The following is an 18612-nucleotide window of genomic DNA, read 5'->3' on the forward strand; positions in this document are numbered from 1 at the left end:
CTGGGAGGTGCAAGGAAGGGGATCCCTGGACAAGGTGTGGTCTGGGAAGCCACAGGTGGCTCAGACACCCTGGAGTGACAGGGAGAGATGCTGTGGGCCCGAGAGTCACCCCTGCTGTGCCACCTCCCAAAGGCCCTGGGGCCAGAGGATGGGCACCGGGTGGGGGAGGGGCAGCTCCATGGAACAGACCTCCTGGGCCTGTCCTGTTCTGCCTCAGCGATGCCCCTGTGCCTGATGCATGGCCCATCACAGCACAGTCACAGTGTATTCTAACTGCCCCCGCTGCCCACTGTGAGCTCTGTGCGGACAGGGACCATCTCTCAGCGCCTGGCACATGGCAGGCACTCAGAGAAAGGCTGCTGATTCTGCGGCCTGGAGGTCAATTCCTCACCTATAAAAAGAGAAGGTTAGGGCTTCCCTGGTGGCGCAGTGGTTGAGAGTCCGCCTGCCGATGCAGGGGACGCAGGTTCGTGCCCCGGTCCGGGAAGATCCCATATGCCGCGGAGCGGCTGGGCCCGTGAGCCACGGCCGCTGAGCCTGTGCTCCGCAATGGGAGAGGCCACAGCAGTGAGAGGCACGCGTACCACAAAAAAAAAAAAAAAAAGAGAGGGTTACAATCCCCTCCAAGTCTGGAATTCCATGCACGTTCTCATCCGGAAACTTGTGAGCCCCTGCTGCCTGCCAGGCCACATGCATGCACGGCTAGAGGGCCTCAGCCTCTGGGTCTGAGACACGTGATGGAATGGGTGCACCCAGGAGTGTGTGCCTGAGTGCAGGGGTGTGTGCGTGTGTGCATGTGCGCGTGCATATGTGTGCCTGCATTTCTTGGGGAGAATGTACCTGAGACTGCATGCATGCACCTGTGTCTACACACACACACACACACACACACACACACGTGTGTGCGTGTGTGTGTGTGTGTGTGTGTGTGTGTGGCGTTTGAGTCTGCGTGTGCACGTCCAGAGATTAGCTGGGCAGGTGGGCTGGGACAATGATATAATCTGACACTGACATTGCTCCGCCCTTCCTGGCGAAGCTCCCGCCTCCCTCAGTCAGTGAGGTCCTGGCAGACTACGTGGGGCAGAAACTAAAGGAAGCTGAGGCCTCAATGTGGGGGAGGGAGAGTGGAAGAGACGAGGGGCAGAGCACAGTGGCTGGGTCCTCCAGACCTGGGTTCAAGCAGCTTAAGCTGCTCACCTGCAAAACGGGATCAAGAACAGCCCATCCCTCCACAGGGCGACCGTGGATTCCGTGAGATTCCAGGAGGAGCCCAGAGCTGGGTACCACCCCTGTGCCCACCAAGCTCTCCTTACCACTGGGTCCTGGCTGACCTTGGGCAAGCCCCTCACTCTCTAGGCGTCAATATCACCGCCTGCTCAACAACCTGCAAGCCTGAAAGCCCTTCTGGTTCTGACACCCCAGGACACCGGGCTTCCTGCCTGAGGACTCGGCCTCCCCCAGCCCAGGGGGGCTGGACTCCTGGGGCTCTGGGGCTCCTGAGTCTCGGCCTCCCGCGGCCCCAGCTTTGCCGCCACCCCACCCTCCACGAAGGGCGCAGGGCAGGTGCCCCAGCTCCCAGGCACATGACCACTGCCAAGAACATTCATGCCCCCAGCTCCCGGGGCCAGCCCAGACATCCTGCTCCAGAAGAGGGACACCTGGGAAGGGAAGAAGAGAGCCTCATGCCAAGATGCCTGCCAGTCTGGCCTTAGTTGGCAAGGCAGCGGGCATTCTCCAGTGCCCTCGCCACAGACATCCCGCCAGCTCCTGGTGAATGTGTCAGGCCAGCCTGGGCAGTTGCTCGGCACTAAGAAAATTCATGTGGCTCTAAAACGTCAAAGCTAGAAGGATGACTAGAGCAGTTACTATGTGTAGTGCCACACGTGCATCATTTCAAGGCGGCGACTATTATTACCACCTATTTACAGACGATGAACCCGAGGCTCAGAAAAGTTAGTGACTTGCCCAGGTCTCAAGCTAGCGGACGGCAGTGCTGGGATAGAAACCCAGGCTGACTGCAGACCACCTGCTCTTTACTGCTCTCTGCCCTACACTCTCTGGTCTCTAGGAGACCACAGACTGTCTCCCCCTCCCGTTACTTGTCTGCCAGAAGACAAAATCCTCAACGCACCATCACCAGTCAGTATTCTATTTCTCTGTGCTGCGGCAACACGAATGTTCCCCTGGAACCCCTCCGCTCCCATTCTAACTCAGTCGAGCTGAGTTCATTATAGTTTCTAAAAAGCCTAGCTCTACCAAGGCCATAGAATTCTCCCTGACTTAGGGGTTTGCTCATTTTAGGACTGCAACTCTCATCCTCTTGCTGCCCTCATTCGTGTCTGATAGAGCTAGGGGGCAATTCCACACTTTGACCAGGAGGTCAAAGTGTCAGGATTCAGCCTGAACATTTGCCTGACACACTCAGCTCATTTCATCTGCATACTTGGTGAGACACAGAGGAAGGATTTCTGTGTCTGATGAGAAAGCTGAGGGCAGTAGGGGTGCTCTAGGCTACATACTGAGCTGGCTCTCAGCTGCAAGTTCCTGGGGCCTGAGATTCAAATCAGGAATGCCAGGCTGTCTTCGGGACACCAGCGCTCCAGCGAACCTCCTCTGCCCGGTGCGGGGGGTCCTTTGGGAGTGCCTTGCCTTAGGAAGATTGGGTCTCCAGTTTCGACGAGAATGTCCTGAGGTAGGAGGAGGTAGGAAGACTAAGTTGACCTCACCAGGCCCCAGTGACAGGCACTTAAACCCTTTTCAGAGCATTTGGTTATGGAAGAAAGCATGAGTTCATTCATCTGTTTACTATATTGAAATGCCTATGGGTGCTTGGCCTACCCCAAGTCTGGGGAGGGCGTCTGTCCCACAGGAAGGAGCGAAGTCCTGGTAGATCAACTTTGCCCAAAGTGTTTCAGTAGAAATCAGAGCCGTAGACCTTGAATTCCAGAGGTTATCTCTCTCGGCACGGATGCCCACAGGCAAGGCGCTCACTTCAGAGGCTGTGCGCTCAGCTTTTGGATGAAGGCATCTGGCTGTCTTGGCTTTTGCCTCCCAGGACCCACAGGACAAGGGCGAGATGGGGCATGGGAAAGTGCTTGCCCAGCCGGTGAGTCTGGGCCTGGCCCCCCGGCAAGTCAGGCTCCTGGGGCCCTGGGCCAGGGAAACGGTTACCATCAGAGCCAACTGACCACACATGCCCAGGGGAGGCAGGCAGCTGACGGGGGCACCTGTGGGTACTCAGGGGGGCTCAGACTGTGCTGAGTGGGGGCCTCCCTCCACCCCATCCTGTGCCTGGCCTGGGATCTAGGCGCTCAGCCGGAAGCATTCCCCACTCATTCACCAGCGCTCAGCGGAGCCAGAATTACTTCTCAGCGTAACGCACAGGTGGCTCCACCGGGACGGGACCCCCTGCCCTGGCTCTGAGACGGGGATGGGCGGGGGGAGGGAGTGTAGAATGGAGACTCCTCCAGTTCCTGTCCAGTTCCCATGCCCTTTGTGGCTGTTTCTGCCTCTGCTGTCTCCCTCCCCCACCAGAACCTAAGACAGGAGGGCAGGGACCCTGTCTCCTGTTCTGAACGCCCAGCGTGGTAGCACCTGGTGAGTCACTCCCCAGACACAGGGAGTGAACGGACCCGGCACCCTTCTCAACAGTATACATCCCCTTACTGTTTCCAGAGCCCTGAGCCTGTGCCAGCCATGACAAATGGAGAAACTGAGGCCTAGGACTCTGGGAGGCTGACCCGAAGGCTCATCCAGTTGTGGAGTTGTGCCTGCCTTCCGGGCTGGGGTCTGCGGGCCTCCAGAACCTGCCTTCTTCTGTCACCAGCCTGGGTGTGGCGGGGAGGGATCAAAGCCCAGGGCCGATTTGATCCATCCCTGGGAAAGGACAGGTTTGCTCCTGCCCGGGATGTGCAGCCAGACGGCGCTGCTCTCGGGAGGAGACGCCCCACTTTGCAGAGAGGAGCACTGAGGCGGCCAGGTCACGGGGCCTCCTCGGGAAGAGCCCTGGCAGGATGGGAAAGGAGCTTCCTGCATTTCACAGAGACTCTCCTTCCCCGGAGGGCGAGGCCGCCCCAGGGGCCAAAGGCAACAGGCATCAGGACCGCTGACATTTCCTGACGAGCGGTCCCTCCCACAGGCCAGTGCCAGCCGGAAACCGGGCACCGCGGCGAGGCGAGGCCCCCGCCCCACCGGCCAGAGAATGCAGAGCCCTTTCAGAAGGCAGAGCCGCGCGACTGACGCCCCCTGCAGGGGAGGGAGCACAGCCACACCCAAGGCACCGGGGTGGGCCACCCGGAGCCCGGAGCGACCCGCCCGGGGGAAACTGAGGCTGGGGCTGTGGGAGGGGCCGAGATGCCCAAGCCCCGGGGGCGCGCGAGGCGCAGCGGTGAGTCTGGACCTCTGGTTGCGGGCAGAGGAAAAGAGGCGGAGACAAGAGACCAGGGCCAGAGAGGGGCCGAGAGAATCGGGAATCCTCACACCCTCCGGGTTCCCAAGGTCTCCACTTGTGGGGCTCGCGGCATAAGGGAAATTGGATCGGAGAAGGAAAATCCAGAAAGGACCTCGGCCCGCAAAGGCGACAAGTAACCCGACCTGCCCCTCAGACCCCCGGACTCGCGCCCCGGCCCCCTCTCCGCGGCCTAAGGGAGCCAGGAATCCGGCCGCCAAGCGTTTGAGCAACAGGAGTCCGGGCGTCGGCCCCCTGCCCGCCCGTCCAGCTCCGAGCCCGGGGCGCGCGGTCCCCTCCGCCTCCTCGGTTCGTTCTCGGTGGGGTCCGGGCAGAGGGCGACCTAGGCTGGGGAGTGGGAAGGGGACTCCTTACCGGGAGGCAGGCGGCGGCGGCAGGCGGTGGAGCAGGGCTGGTTGCGGCGCGCATCCCGGGTTATAAGCACGGGGCAGAGGGCAGGGCCGGGGGCCGGGGACAAGGCGGAGGAGGCGAGCAACAGACCCCGCCCCCGGGCCCGGCCCCCTCGCGGAGCGGCTCCGCGTTCGCGGCCGCCGGCGGGGGTCGGGGCCAGGCGTTGCCCCGCCTCCTCGCCCCTCCCCTTTCCCTCCTTCCCTCCTGCCCACCCCGCTGCCGACACACCCTCCCGGCCGGGCCCCCGCCCTGGCCGCAGGCTCTGGCGGCCCCGGCCCGCGGGCTGGCGGCTCCCCTGGGCGCGGTAGTGGCTGGAATCCTCGCGACTGACAGGGTGACAAGCCCTCCTGCCACACTTGCCGCCTGGCCCGTGGGGAACGCTCAAGCGCTTCGCCGTGGGAGTGGAATAAAAGCCCCTTAAGCTCGTGAGTTTCATGCCCAGTTTTGTGTCGTGGTGGCCTTTCTACAGACCTCAAAGCCCCTCCCTCCCTCCCTCTCTAGTCCCCGTGAGCCGGAGCCCATTGTATTGGTGAGAAAACTGAGGTGGAGGTGGCCCTAGAAGGTCGGGGTTTCATCCCTCAGTCCAGGGCTGGTTCCTGGCTGTCTCCCCAGAGCCTGGCACCTGACCAAACTCCCGAGGGCACCCAGTAAATAGTGAATAGAAGACTGGCCTACTGCTAACCCATTGAACAGCAGGGAAAATTGAGGTTCACAAAATAAACAGGGAGTTGTGTCCCCAGTCTGGACTCCAGAAGGTTCTGTGTCAGAAGTTTTCCAGCCTGGTTTATAGGCCCCAAAGCACCAGTTACTGCAACCGCAACCCAGTAAAACAGCTGGTCCCAACCTGTCCAAGACAGCACCTCGGTTAGGACTGACCCCCAGAGGGCGGCTTCCCAAATCCTCCAAGCCCCGAACCCGCCCTGGAGGTGGGAGCCCTGAGACAGCCCTGCCAGGTTAGCCATCCAGCCATCATGGAAAAGACGCAGGGGTGTAGGTCACGGTAAGGAGGCAGCCCTGTCCCAGGCCCCTTCCTGCAACCAAGAAGCAGCCAGAGAAAGGGAGCCTCTGCAGAGAGGGGTGAAGGCTGCTGGTCTAGTCACTCTTAGTCCTCTGCCGCCCAGTCCCCTGTCCCCCTGCCGCACACTCCCGTCCAGTCACTCAAGCACCTCGGCCAGATGAGTAGCTGTGAGTCCTTCAGGAGGGAGAAAGCATCAAACCAACTTGAAAGCAAAGCCGCAGCTTCTTGTGAGCCCCCCAACCTCTGGCAGCCAAGCCCCAGAAGTGGCCGTGATGGCAAGGGGGCCCCTGTGAGCCCAGTGGGGCTGGGTGACTGTGGTGAGTTGAGTCACCTTCCCGCAGGAGGTTGGGATGGTGGCTGAACCCCCTTAGCCCACTCACTGGGCCACCTTGGGGCCATGCAGAGCCGCCCCTGGCCTTCCACACTAGCAGCAGGCGAGTGAGGGGCAGCCACGAAACAACACTCCCTCAAGGGTCCCTGACCAGGGATCGAACCCATGCCCCCTGCAGTGGAAGCCCAGAGTCCTAACCACTGGACCACCAGGGAATCCCCTCTGCCCTGTCTTTAAGCCTCCATCCCCTGGCTTTGTGCTCTGTCCCTGTTTCTTCCGCTAAGATGTCACTGCCCTTCGAGAAAGTTGGGGAAGGCATGGATGGAGCGGAGCCACCTCCTTGGACTTATTGCAGAGGAAGTGGAGAGGGAACCTGGGGCAGGAAGACCTAATGTTCTCCCAAGCTCCCCAAAGTCATGGTGGCCCCAGAGAGAATCCCTGTTACCCAGACCTTAGGAAGAGGGTGGGGTGAGGGCTGAGCCCCTCCAGTCGAGGATGGATGGGTGGGGGGCATGGGGTGGAAGAAGAGATAAGTCAGCATTCTCTAGGATGTCTGGTTGGATCTGGGCCATAATAACCACAACCCTCATGGTTATCACTGAACACTCTTTTATGCTTACGTTCATTTGATTTTCACGACTACCCTGTATGAAGTCGCTATCATTGTCATCCCCAATTTACCGACAGGAACCTGCAGCTCAGAGAGAGGGTGTATCTTCCCCAAGGCCACACAGCATGTAAGAGCAGCATGGCAGAGCAGGATGAGAACCCAGGGTCTGGAGCTCTAGCCCAAACGCTCTACTCTAGCTCAGGCTTAAACTGAATTGGTGGAGGAGCCAGAGCCTCAGTCCCAGGGCCACAGGCTGTGGGGACCTTTACTCCCTGCTGCAGAAATGGCTCCAGCCCAGAGGACTGTCCCTTCCTGAAGCATAGGCACTGGTTACGTGAGGAGCAGTGAGGTCACAGCTCTCCTGAGAGGAAAACAGGTGCCCACTGGGCACCAGAGTGGATAGTTGCCCAGGGGCACAGATCAAGGTGAGAAGAGACTGAACTCGGATGGTTCATTTTTTTCCCATATGGGTTCCCCATTGTTCTAACAACATTAGTTGGAGACTTTTCTCTCCCCATTGAACTGTGTTGGCACCTTTGTTGAAAATTAATTGACCATGTAAGTGTTGGTCGATTTCTGGATTCCCTCTTCTGTTCCATTATTTATTTATCCTAATGCCAATACCACACCATCTTGATTGCTATAGCTTTACCGTGAGGCTCGAAGTCAGATAGTATAGATCTTCCAACTTTGTTCTGTTTCAAAACTATTTTAGCTATTCCAGGTCCTTTGCATTTCCATAGACATAGTAGGAAGAGCTTGTCTGTTTATATAAAAAACCTGCTGAGATTTTGATTGGGGATTGCAATATATCTATATATCAGCTAAGGGAGAATGGACATCTTAACAATATTGAGTTTTTCAATCCATGATCGTGGTATATCTCTCCATTAATTTACATCTTCATAAATTTCCCAACATTAAAAAATACCAAAACTTAAAACTGTTTATTCAAAAGGATTAATTGCTGTTTATATGAGCAATGAGAAAGAAACTCAGGTCAGTCTACATCTTGAGATGGTCTTCATTTGTGGTGAATTCAATATGTGCTTTAGATCAGAAGTGTATCTCTGAGATAATGTTGAAATATAGCAGGTGTCACAAAACAGCTCCTTATTTGACATGAAATCTCAGGTGAGGCTCTTTTAAGGATATAGACCAGCAGGACCCAGAGCTACAAGAGCTAGAGTTTCAAAGGTCCCTGCTGAGGGCTTCCCTGGTGGCACAGTGGTTAAGAATCCGCCTGCCAATGCAGGGGACACGGGTTCGAGCCCTGGTCTGAGAAGATCCCACATGCTGCAGAGCAACTAAGGCTGTGCTCCACAACTACTGAGTCTGCGCTCTAGAGCCCGCGAGTCACAACTACTGAGCCCAAGTGCCACAACTACTGAAGCCCGCGCACCTAGAGCCCATGTTCTGCAACAAGAGAAGCCACCCAATGAGAAGCCCGTGCACTGCAACGAAGAGTGGCCCTGCTCACCGCAACTACAGAAGAGCCTGTGCGCAGCAACAAAGACCCAACGCAGCCAAAAATAAAAATAAATATATTAAAAAAACAAAAAAAAGGTCCCTGCTGAGCATTTTTTCATGTGTTTGTTGGCCATCTGTATGTCTTCTTGGGAAAAATGTCTATTTAGGTCTTCCACCCCTTTTTTTGATTAGGTTGTTTGTTTTTTTGATATTGAGCTGCATGAGCTGTTTGTATATTTTGGAAATTAGTCCCTTGTCAGTTGCTTCATTTGTAAATATTTTCTCCTGGTCTGAGGGTTGTCTTTTCCTTTTGTTTATGGTTTCCTTTGCTGTGCAAAAGCTTTTAAGTTTAATTAGGTCTCATTTGTTTATTTTTGTTTTTATTTTCATTACTCTAGTGGTGAATCAAAAAAGATCTTGCTGTGATTTATGTCAAAGAGTGTTCTTCCTATGTTTTCCTCTAAGAGTTTTATAGTGTCTGGTCTTACATTTAGGTCTTTAATCCATTTTGAGTTTATTTTTGTGTATGGTGTCAGGGAGTGTTCTAACTTCATTCTTTTACATGTGGCTATCCAGTTTTCCCAGCACCACTTATTGAAGAGACTGTCTTTTCTCCATTGTATATTCTTGCCTCTTTGGTCATAGATTAGCTGGCCATAGGTGTGTGGGTTTATCTCTGGACTTTCTATCCTGTTCCATTGATCTACATTTCTGTAAATCAAAACTACAATGAAGTATCACCTCACACCGGTCAGAATGGCCATCATCAAAAACCCTACAAACAATAAATGCTGGAGAAGGTGTGGAGAAAAGGGAACCCTCCTACACTGTTGTCGGGAATGTAAATTGGTACAGCCACTACGGAGAACACTATGGAGGGTCCTTAAAAAAACTAAAAACAGAGCTACCATATGACCCAGCAATTCCACTCCTAGGCATATATCTGGAGAAAACCAGAATTCGAAAGGATGCATGCACCCCGATGTTCACTGCAGCACTATTTACAATAGCCAGGACATGGAAGCAACCTAAATGTCTATTGACAGAGGAATGGATAAAGATGTGGTACATATATACAGTGGAATATTACTCAACCATAAAAAGGAATGGAATAGTGGCATTTGTAGAGACGTGGATGGACCTAGAGATTGTCATACAGAGTGAAGTAAGACAGAAAGAGAAAAACAAATATCATATAATATCGCTTATAAGTGGAATCTAGAAAAATGGTACAGATGAACTTATTTGCAAAGCAGAAATAGAGTCACAGATGTAGAGAAACTTATGGTTACCAAGGGGGGAAGGAGAGGTGGGATGAATTGGGAGATTGGGATTGACATATATACACGACTATGTATAAAATAGATAACTAATGAAAACCTACTGAATGGCATGGGGAACTCTACTTAATGCTCTGTGGTGACCTAAATGGGAAAGAAATCTAAAAATGAGTGGATGTATGTATACATGTGGCTGATTCACTTTGCTGCACAGCAGAAACTAACACAACATTGTAAAGCAACTATACTCCAATAAAAATTAATTTTTAAAAAAAAAAGGTCCCTGCTGGTGATCAGGGGTTGTAAATGGACCAGGCGAGAGTAGACATCCTCCATTTGGGAAAGCATGTGTGGCTATTACGGGAAAGGGCTGGGATCCGTGGCATCAGTGTGAACAGGTCCCCTCTGGCGCTAGAAGAGATAGGGCTTCTTGGGGTCAGAGGTGTGGCTGCTCCAGAGCCCGGCTTTGAGACGGATATTTTATTGGACACCTTGGATGACTTGCCAGGTGGCAGCCTATTCTCAGGCAAATGCCCAAGCCTTTTGTTTAGAGAAGACGAAGACCTGGCACGTGGGGCATCTCTGATGGGTGGTACAAATGTCCTCATTTTCAGTAGGAGTGCCGAAAGCTCCATCTGGACTCAGGTGTCTAAGCAATGTTTCATAGTTTTCAGTGTACAGGTCTTGCTTATCTTTCATTAAATTTATTTCTAAGTCTTTTAAGTTTTTTGATACTATTGTAAATAATATTTAAAATTTTATTTTCCAATCAGTTGTTGTTAATATATAGAAACACAACTGATTTTTGTTTACTGGCCTTGTCTTCTGCACTTGCTAAATTTGCTGATTAATTCTAGTAGATTTTTGTAAATACCTTAGGGTTTTCTATACAGACAATAATGTTGACTGAATAGAGACAGTTTTCCCCTTTCCCTGTATTATCTTTGTGCCTTTTTTCTTGCCTTATTCCAATGGTGAGGACCCCAGTACAATGTTGAATAGAATTGGTGAGAGTGGATATCCTTGGCTTGTTCATGATCTTAGAGGATCATTCATTCAGTCTTTCACCATTAAGTATGATGTTAGTTGTAGGTTTTTATTAGATGTTTTTCACAGGTGAAGAAGTTCGCTTTTATGTTTTTGTCATGAGTAGGAGCTGAACTTTGTCAAATGTTTTTTTCTGCATCTATTGAGACGATACGATTTTCTCTTTATTCTGTAAATGTGGTAAATTACATTGCTTGATTTTCAGGTGTTGAACCAACCTTGCATTCCCAGACTAATTCTATCTCAATAAAGTTTGTTTTTAAAAAAAAAAAAAAAAAGAGAGACGGGAACTTTGAGTTAAAAGACACACAGAGGATGTAATCAATCATAACATGTAGCCTTTATTTGGATCCTGGGGTTTTTTTTTTTAAGCAAAAAAGAAATACCGTCTTTATGAGCAATTGGAAGTTTGAACACTGACAGGATGCTTGATAGCAAGGAATTATTGTTGATTTTTTAAAGTATGATAATGGTATTGTAGATATCTTTTTTAAAAATATTCTTTAAAGTTTAGAGATAATGAATTCTGAAATATTAATGAGCTGAAATGATTTCTATGAAGACTTTGATGGTCCCCCATCATTCTTAGGATAAAATCTAGAACCCTGTACTTCCTCTTCTGCCCCCACCCACTGCACTCCAGCTGCACTGGCCTGCTCGCAATTTCTTCAATGTGCCAAGCTCTTCCTTGTCTTATGGTCTTTGCACATACTATTCCTTGGGGATGCTTCTCTGACCCCTTCCCCTCCTCTCACCACATTGGTCCCTTGTCATATGCTGTCTCTCATGCTGGCACACAAGAGTTGCCTGAAATTTCTGGCAACAAAAGAGAGGAAAATGAGGGCTCTGGTCCCCTCCCCCTCTCCCCACTGCTGTGGTCTTTCTTTTTTTTTCCCCCTTTTTATTTAATTAATTAATTTATTTATTTTTGGCTGTGCCGTGCAGACTGCGGGATCCTAGCTCCCCAACCAGGGATGGAACCTGGGCCTACGACAGTGAAAGTGTCAAGTCCTAACCACTGGACCACCAGGGAATTCCCCTCACTGCTGTGGTCTTAGATCACCATCACCTCTCACCCGTACCTCTGCAGGAGACACCTCACCTGTCTTCCTGTCCGGTCTAATGCACCCTCCACACTGCAGCCAGGGTGCGTTTTCCAAGGGTCAGCTCTGACTGAGGGGTCAACTTGTCTGAACTGAAGGGCACACTCAATGGATGTGACCTTGTTAAGTCCCCTGGCAACCTAAAAACATAGATGCAGCCTGTGGACCTAACCGTGGAGTAGGTCCCTCTTATCCTCCGTCTCTCCTCTGCCACTCAAGGGCTCTGCACTCGCAGGTCGTGGAGGGCCCAGGGTGTGTAGGGACCCCAAGCACCTCGCCCAGCAACCATCTCATGGTTGGCACCAGAAGCCACTTTGCTGCTGTGCAGGCCTGGGCACTGGCCCCAGAAACAAAGAGTGTCCTCTGGGCTGGACCCCAGGTTACCAGTCCCCGCCCAGAGGGAACATAAAGTCCAGTGTGGGCTCTTGGAAAAGCTGCATCAGGGAGTTTAATGAGTGACCTGCAGGGCTGTTTTCCAGCCCTGATGGTTCAGAGAAGCCTCAGAGGCCGGGCAGCTGGATGGGGCCCTGGCCAATGGTGGCAGCAGCTGGAAAAGCAGAGTGGAAAACACCCCTTTGGAGCTGAGCCCCCTTGGGAGGCACCTCCCCTCCTCGGCAACCATCCTGTGGATGTGGGGGGAGTGGGGAGCACGAGACTCGGAATCACAGCCTGGATTCCAGGCCAACTCTGCCCCTGGCTTGCTGTAGGACTTTGAGCAATTGCTCCTTCTCACTTGCCTCACTTCCCTCAAATGGGAAATTTAAGAGAAAGTGGGAGAGAAAGGAGGCCGACGGAATGCACACTCCCTGGGCAGCTCCTCCGGGCTTGAGTTGCCGATGTCCCTCCTTTTCAGCCTCTGCGCCTGGACCTTCCTCTCTCCCCATCTTCCCTCCTCGGAGAATGGAGGCAGGGGAGCCTGGAGGCTGGGGGCCTGGGCTGCAGAGTCAGATGGGCCTGCATCGAGTCCTTCTCTTCCCCTCCCCTCCATGCTGTGTGAGTTTGGACAAGTGGCTCACCTTCTCTGAGCCCCCATCGCTCATCTGTGAAATGGACATAATATTCTTTGCCTCTGGAGTTCCTGGGAGAATTAAATAAACTCAGGTCTATAGGGCATTGAACAGTCCACAAATGGTATTTTGACAAACGTGAAGGGCCAGGGTGAGTCTGGGGAGCACGAGGCAGGAGAGAGCAGCAGTTCTCAGCGCTTCGATGCCACGGCCCCAGGGCTGACACTTGCATGGGCTGCAACGTCCCTGGCTCCATAAAATATTAACAGCCCAGCAAACGGCAGGGGTCAAGTTGTGACCCATGGCCCCTAGGGCTGCACAAAGAGGGTAGTTCAGTCCAAGTAAAGTCTCTACAGGTTGGGCCCTGGACAAATGGCGTATGAGGGGGAACTGGGAAGCCCCTCCCTCCCTCCCTGCTTCCCTCCTTCCTGGAATCTCTCCCCACCCAGCCTGAAATTTCACCATTGGTAACTTCTGTGCTTTAAACCAGGGATTGGCAAACTATGGTCCATAACTGGTTTTGTAAAGCTTGCAAGCTAAGAATGGTTTTTGCATTTGTAAATGGTTGAAAAAAAATCAAAAAAGACTTCCACGACACATGAAAATGACATGAATTCGAAGTTAGAGCCCACAAAGTGTTACTGGAACTTAGCCACACTCCTCCTTTGTGTGTTTGCTGTGGCTGCTTTTGCCCTGCAACGGCCAGGGGAGTAGCTTAATATGTTCCCCAAAGCCAAAAAGATTCACTATCTGCCTTTACAGAAGATGTTTGCAGACCTCTGATTCAAAAGAAACCAACTTTGAAAGTGGGAGTGCCCTGGGGAAGATTCAGTTGGGGCTGTTGGTGGGAGTCAGGAGTCCCCGTCTAACCATTAACCGGTCACCTATGAAGCAAGTGACTGGGCCATGTTCCCTCTGGGCGTCCTTTTCTCCATCTGTAAAATGCACACAGAGATTCCTTCTCTGTTCACCCCAGCATTGCTGGAAGGCTCCATTTATGAAGTCTGATGGTCATTCATACCTTAGTGGGATAACTCAGCTTTCCTTGTTGCCCAGATGAGAGACGGGGATGCTAAGGGGTAGGTGACAGAGTCACACTGACCAAAGACAGCCGGAAGAAAGGATCCCTCCTCTCCAGAACCACGTGCAAGACAGACAGCCTCCTTCTGCCAGAGACTGTGTTGAGGGACAGCTGGCAGGGGCTGCAGGCAGCCCAGGCAGGAGGGCAGGGACAGGGTCGGCGGGCAGTGGGAGGAAAAGCAGCACTGGGCTTCTCAGGAGTCCTGTCCCAGCACACTGGAGACACGTCAATACATAAATAGACATTCTAATCGTGTCCCTCCCCAGCTCCCCCTGTCAAAGCCAAGAGCCCTACACAGGCCCAGAGACTCCCAGGATCTGCCCCACCCCGCTTACCTTTCTAATCACACCTCCCTCTTCCTTCCCCCCACCGACCCCCAGCTCCAGCTACCCCCCCCAACACCTCCTTGCCAGACCACCACTCCAGAGCATCCTCCTGCCAGAAGGCCCTGGTATTTGCTGTTCCCTCTGCCAAAACACCCTTCCCGCAGATGTCTGCACGGCTGTCTCCCTCACCTTCCTCAGGTCTCTGCTCCGATGCCGCCTTCTCAGTGAGGCCCGCGCTGACGGCCTATTAAAAACTGCCCCCTAACCCGCACTTCCCAACTTAGGTTTTCTCCCCAGCGCCCTCGCTGACGGACAAGCACAGATTTCACTCTTAATTTCCTTGCTGTTTATAAACCCTTCGCCTCGAAGAACGTAAGTTCACAAGCACAGGGATTTTTACGTTCACCGCCTGGCACATAAGCAGGACCTAATGAATCTTTGGTGGATGACGGAATGATGAAATTTAATTAATTCATTAAATATAATTAGGAATTATTCTTAATTAAGCATTACTTTTTGCTACCATGGATAGCTGCTGTCTGTGTGATAAATTTCCTTCTCATTTAATTCTCCCCACAGCCCTGGGGGGGGGGACGCTGTCGTATTTTCATATTTTTGGATGACTAAACTGAGCCCAGAAAGGTGCCAGAGCCGTCCTACGAATAAAGAGCAGAGGCTCCTGGACTCCTCCTCTGGTGCTCCTGGACCAGAAAGGTGGTGGTCCCCCTCCCAGCCAAAGCCCCTCCTTACCAAAGCAAGATAACTGGATCAAGAAATCGAATTGGTAAAAGCAAACGTTTTTATAGTACACATACACACACCGGGTCAGGATGACAGTGCCAGGTATGGGCGGGTGACAACTGCCGCCGTCCCCACAGGGTAGGGTCTGCCCCTCCCCTCGGGTGTCTTGATGCCCTGTGTCCTGGGCCAGGTTCCCCTGGGGCTTGGGGCAAGCCTGGAGAAGCTGGTCAGGCTTCACCCCAACCCTTTGCCCTTTGCCACCTAAGGGCAGCCTTTGTCACCTGCCTGCCGGGCTCCACCCCCACGGGGGGGGGCGGAGGACTAGGGGGAGCTCGGGTTCTCGCTGTCCCAGGGTCAAGGCTGCGCGCAGGGTCGTGTTTGCTGCAGGTCTCGCTGACGCACGGGGATGGGAGAAGATGACGTCGCTTGCCACAGCAGGTGGCGTGGGCAAGGGCCACCTGGGCGGTGCGGCCGGGGCCTCTCCACCCCCCATCCCCGGAGGTCGCTGGCCCCAGAGCCGCTGCCCACGACCGCGACCCTCAGTAGGGGTAGGGGGACACGGCGATGAGCAAGACGAAGACGCTTTGGTGGCGCGGCGCCGCGGCGCGCACTGTGAGCCGGTAGAGGCCCGCGCGGGTGAGCGCGCGGCGGGTGTAGACCGCGCCGCGGCCGGCGCGCAGCGGGCGCAGGGCGAAGGGGCTGCGCGGGTCGGACTCGAGCACGCTGAGCTCCGTGCGGTTGGCGGGGACGCCGGCCTCGGAGAGGGCGGCCAGGCGGGCCACTTCTTGGAGGGCGCGCACGCCCAGGGGCAGCGGCAGCAACTTGTACTGCAGCGTGGAGGGGCCGCCCGCGCTGCAGTCCTGTGAGCAGCGCCGGAAGCACGTCCTGCGGGCGGGGCAGACCGACGGACTCTGGGTTGCCATCTGAGTGTGCCCGGTCGCATAAAGCGGATCTCACCCCCGACCCCCGCAGTTCAACCATGCGCCGACCCCCCACTCCACGCGCCCTGTGCCTCTCTACAAGCGCCACTGTTAGCCCATTTTAGAGAGCGGCACACTGAGGCCCCAGGAAGCCAGAGACGTGCCCTTTCCCATCTGAGCAGGTCCCCCCCATAGGTGATAAAATTTACAGCCCTCCATGTCCCCCGGAGCCCCAGAGCTGTCACGGGGTCTGGATTTGGGGGGGTGGGGTTGTGCTCAAAGACTCGTGCTCAGCCTTGCCAAGGGCACCCACTCCCTCTTTCCCCCCACCTCAGCCTAGGCTTCCTGGTTAGTAGAGTCCGGGGCAAGTCGCCACCCCAGGTTCCTTCCCCTAACAGCTGCAGCCGGTTGGCGCCAGCCAAGGCCCGTCCCCACGTCTGTGCGCGTTTGGGAGTGTCTGTAGCCATAGTGAGAGAAACGTATTTTGTGTTTGTGTAGCTGCGCGTGTCTGAGCCCTGGGGTTTTGTGTGGGATTCTGGGTGGGGTTTATGCACCTGCACGTGTGTTCCTGTGTCCAGAGTTTCCTGAATGTATGCATGTGTTCCCATGTGTCCCTGTGTGTCCATCTCCCAGCACCCCTCCCTCCAGTTCTCTCCCGACTCTGGCGTCTCCCAGCCCCCTGTGCTCCATGCATGGCCCAAGCATCACTGTGCAGGGAATGATACCGTCCAGGTGAGCTCACACCCCAAGTGGCTGCAGGAAAGTGCTTGAGGGCACACTGCCCCGTGAGCTCAGGGGCCCCACCCAGGAGTCCTGGCAGGGTTGACCCACTGACCCTAAGAGGGTCTCTGCCCGAGACAGGGCCTTCCTGGAGGCCCTCCTTCCTCCTCCTGGCTATACAGGAGCCAGAGTGTCGGCTGCCCAGATCCTGGCAGGGAATCCTCCCCATTCACCCCCTTGCCAACTCAGCCCTTACCCAGGGCTGGAGCCCTGCCGGAAGGTGGCAGGACACGGCGTGTTCACACACTGGTAGCTGCCGCGGGTGTTGAAGCATATCTGGCTGGGCCCGCACTCGATGCCGTCCTCCTGACACTCGTCGATGTCTGGGCAGGGACGTAGGTGAAGAGATGGGGGGTAAAAAGATGGAGCAAAGGGGGAGGGCCCCAAGAAGGAGCCAGGGAAGGCGTGGGGGGAGGGTTAAGTGGGAGAGAGATGCCTTCTGAGGGCAGCGAGGTGCACGGCCCCTTCCCCGGTCCCCAGCCAGCCTGACCCATGATAGCCCAGGTGGCAGTCTCCTAGCACCTCCCCATTTCCCCAGGTGGGCACTCTGGGGACCTCCTAAGGCTACAGCTGGGGTGGAGAGGCTGGGGGAGATGAGGGCTGCCCTTGGACTCAGAGGAACCACTGCCCATGATCCTCCTCTGCCCCCCGTAGGAGCCCCACTCTCTCAGAGGACATTAACTGACCACCGTGACAGAGAGGGGGGGATGGAGACTGGCAAGGCAGACATGATTCCTGCTTTACAGGGAAGAAGCAGCATGGCTGGCCGGACCCCAGAGCACTTTAGTTAGGGAAAATGCACTGGCCTGGGAGTTGGAGGACTTCCCTGCTCCTCCCAGCAGCAGCTGCCTTGCTGCAAGCACCCGGCTCTGTGCCCGCCCTCCACACGTCTCTCCCCAACATTTAGCGGAGGCCTCTGTTAGCCCCATCTCACCAGGAGACTGAGGCACAGAGAGGTGAAGTGAGTTGCCCAGTGACACACAGCAGAGCAGCAGCCGACCCTCAGGGCTGTTTTCAGAGCTGCCCATGCAGTTTCTTAGCTCCTGCTTGGAGTGTGGGTCCCGGCCTGGCTCTGGCCACCTGGGGGTGGCATTTACCCCCTCCCTGCCCCTCCCTCACATGAGATGGTTGGGAAGGGGCTGGAGAGAGCAGACCGGGTGAGAGAAGCCCCTTCCTGCTCACCCTGGCAGTTCTTCCCGCTGGGGAGGAGGCGGTAGCCAGCGGGGCAGAGGCACTGGTAGCTGCCCTCGGTGTTGCGGCAGGCGTGCTGGCACAGGTCCCTCACCCGGCACTCGTCCAGGTCTGGCCCGGGGCATGGGGGCGGGGTGGGGGGATGGGGACAGAGAAACACTGAGTCACAGACGCCCAGGTGGCCACACGCCTAACCGCAGGGCTTGGGACAAGCCAGGGAAGTCCCTGCCTTAGGCACCCGGCCTTCTCCCTGCCCTGCCCCACCCAACCCTGGATGGCGAGGTTAGGAGACTCCCTGGGCTTGCTCTGCACCAAGGCATGGGGGGTGGAGACAGCGCTTCCAGGACACCCTCTGCCCAGGTGGCAACGCTGAAGCACATCCGCTCTCCAGGCTACCCTCCCCCTTCGCACCTCTGCAGCCCGGCGCCAGTCTCCGCAGGGCCCAGGGACTCTCCTCGACACCCCCTGCCCCTGTAGCAACCCCCGGTCCCTGTTCACATTCTCATGTCAACCTGGAACATACTCCTTCCCTGCCTGACTACTTCACCTCTGCACACCAAGAGGAATGTTCTCAAAGTGGGCTCCTGGGAACATCTGCCCTCCCTCTGGGTAAAGTGTTCTGAAGTCAAATGGTTTGGAAGGGACTCCATCCACTGTGGAAGCCCCTCACCGATGAGCACAGCCAGGACTCCAAGAAACCTTGTAGCAAGGAGGCTTCCATCTGCCTGCACCGCCTACCCCGCTTGCCTGTGAACCCTGGGTTTCTGAACACGGGTGTAGTACCCACACGCCCAGCCCAGGAGCCTGAGACAACATAGCGGGGTGTGTCCCCGGTGGGCACGGCTGGGG

At 55.0% G+C, this 18612-nt stretch overlaps 2 protein-coding genes across 3 annotated transcripts in view; both read right to left on the reverse strand.

The window, feature by feature from the left end:
- Positions 1-4940, reverse strand: part of ASS1 (argininosuccinate synthase 1) — a 50816-nt gene extending 45876 nt beyond the window's left edge. Inside the window, exon 1 of one of the 2 annotated variants that reach the window (XM_082655910.1) lies at positions 4823-4940. The gene's annotated coding sequence lies outside the window, so the exon portion shown is untranslated. The remainder of the gene's footprint in view (positions 1-4822) is intronic. The other variant, XM_082655911.1, reaches the window with a different exon arrangement.
- Positions 4941-14947: 10007 nt separating this feature from the next.
- HMCN2 (hemicentin 2) overlaps positions 14948-18612 on the reverse strand; it is a gene marked incomplete at its 5' end in the record, with an annotated part of 150996 nt that continues 147331 nt past the window's right edge. Inside the window, 3 exons of the mRNA XM_082656533.1 lie at positions 14948-15757; positions 16769-16895; positions 17755-17874. Of these exons, the coding sequence (XP_082512659.1) occupies positions 15412-15757; positions 16769-16895; positions 17755-17874 (593 nt within the window). The 3' untranslated portion in view covers positions 14948-15411. The remainder of the gene's footprint in view (positions 15758-16768; positions 16896-17754; positions 17875-18612) is intronic.

The sequence above is a fragment of the Grampus griseus genome, assembly GCF_964374135.1.
Source record: "Grampus griseus genome assembly, chromosome: 6".
NCBI classification, from domain to species: Eukaryota; Metazoa; Chordata; class Mammalia; order Artiodactyla; family Delphinidae; genus Grampus; species Grampus griseus.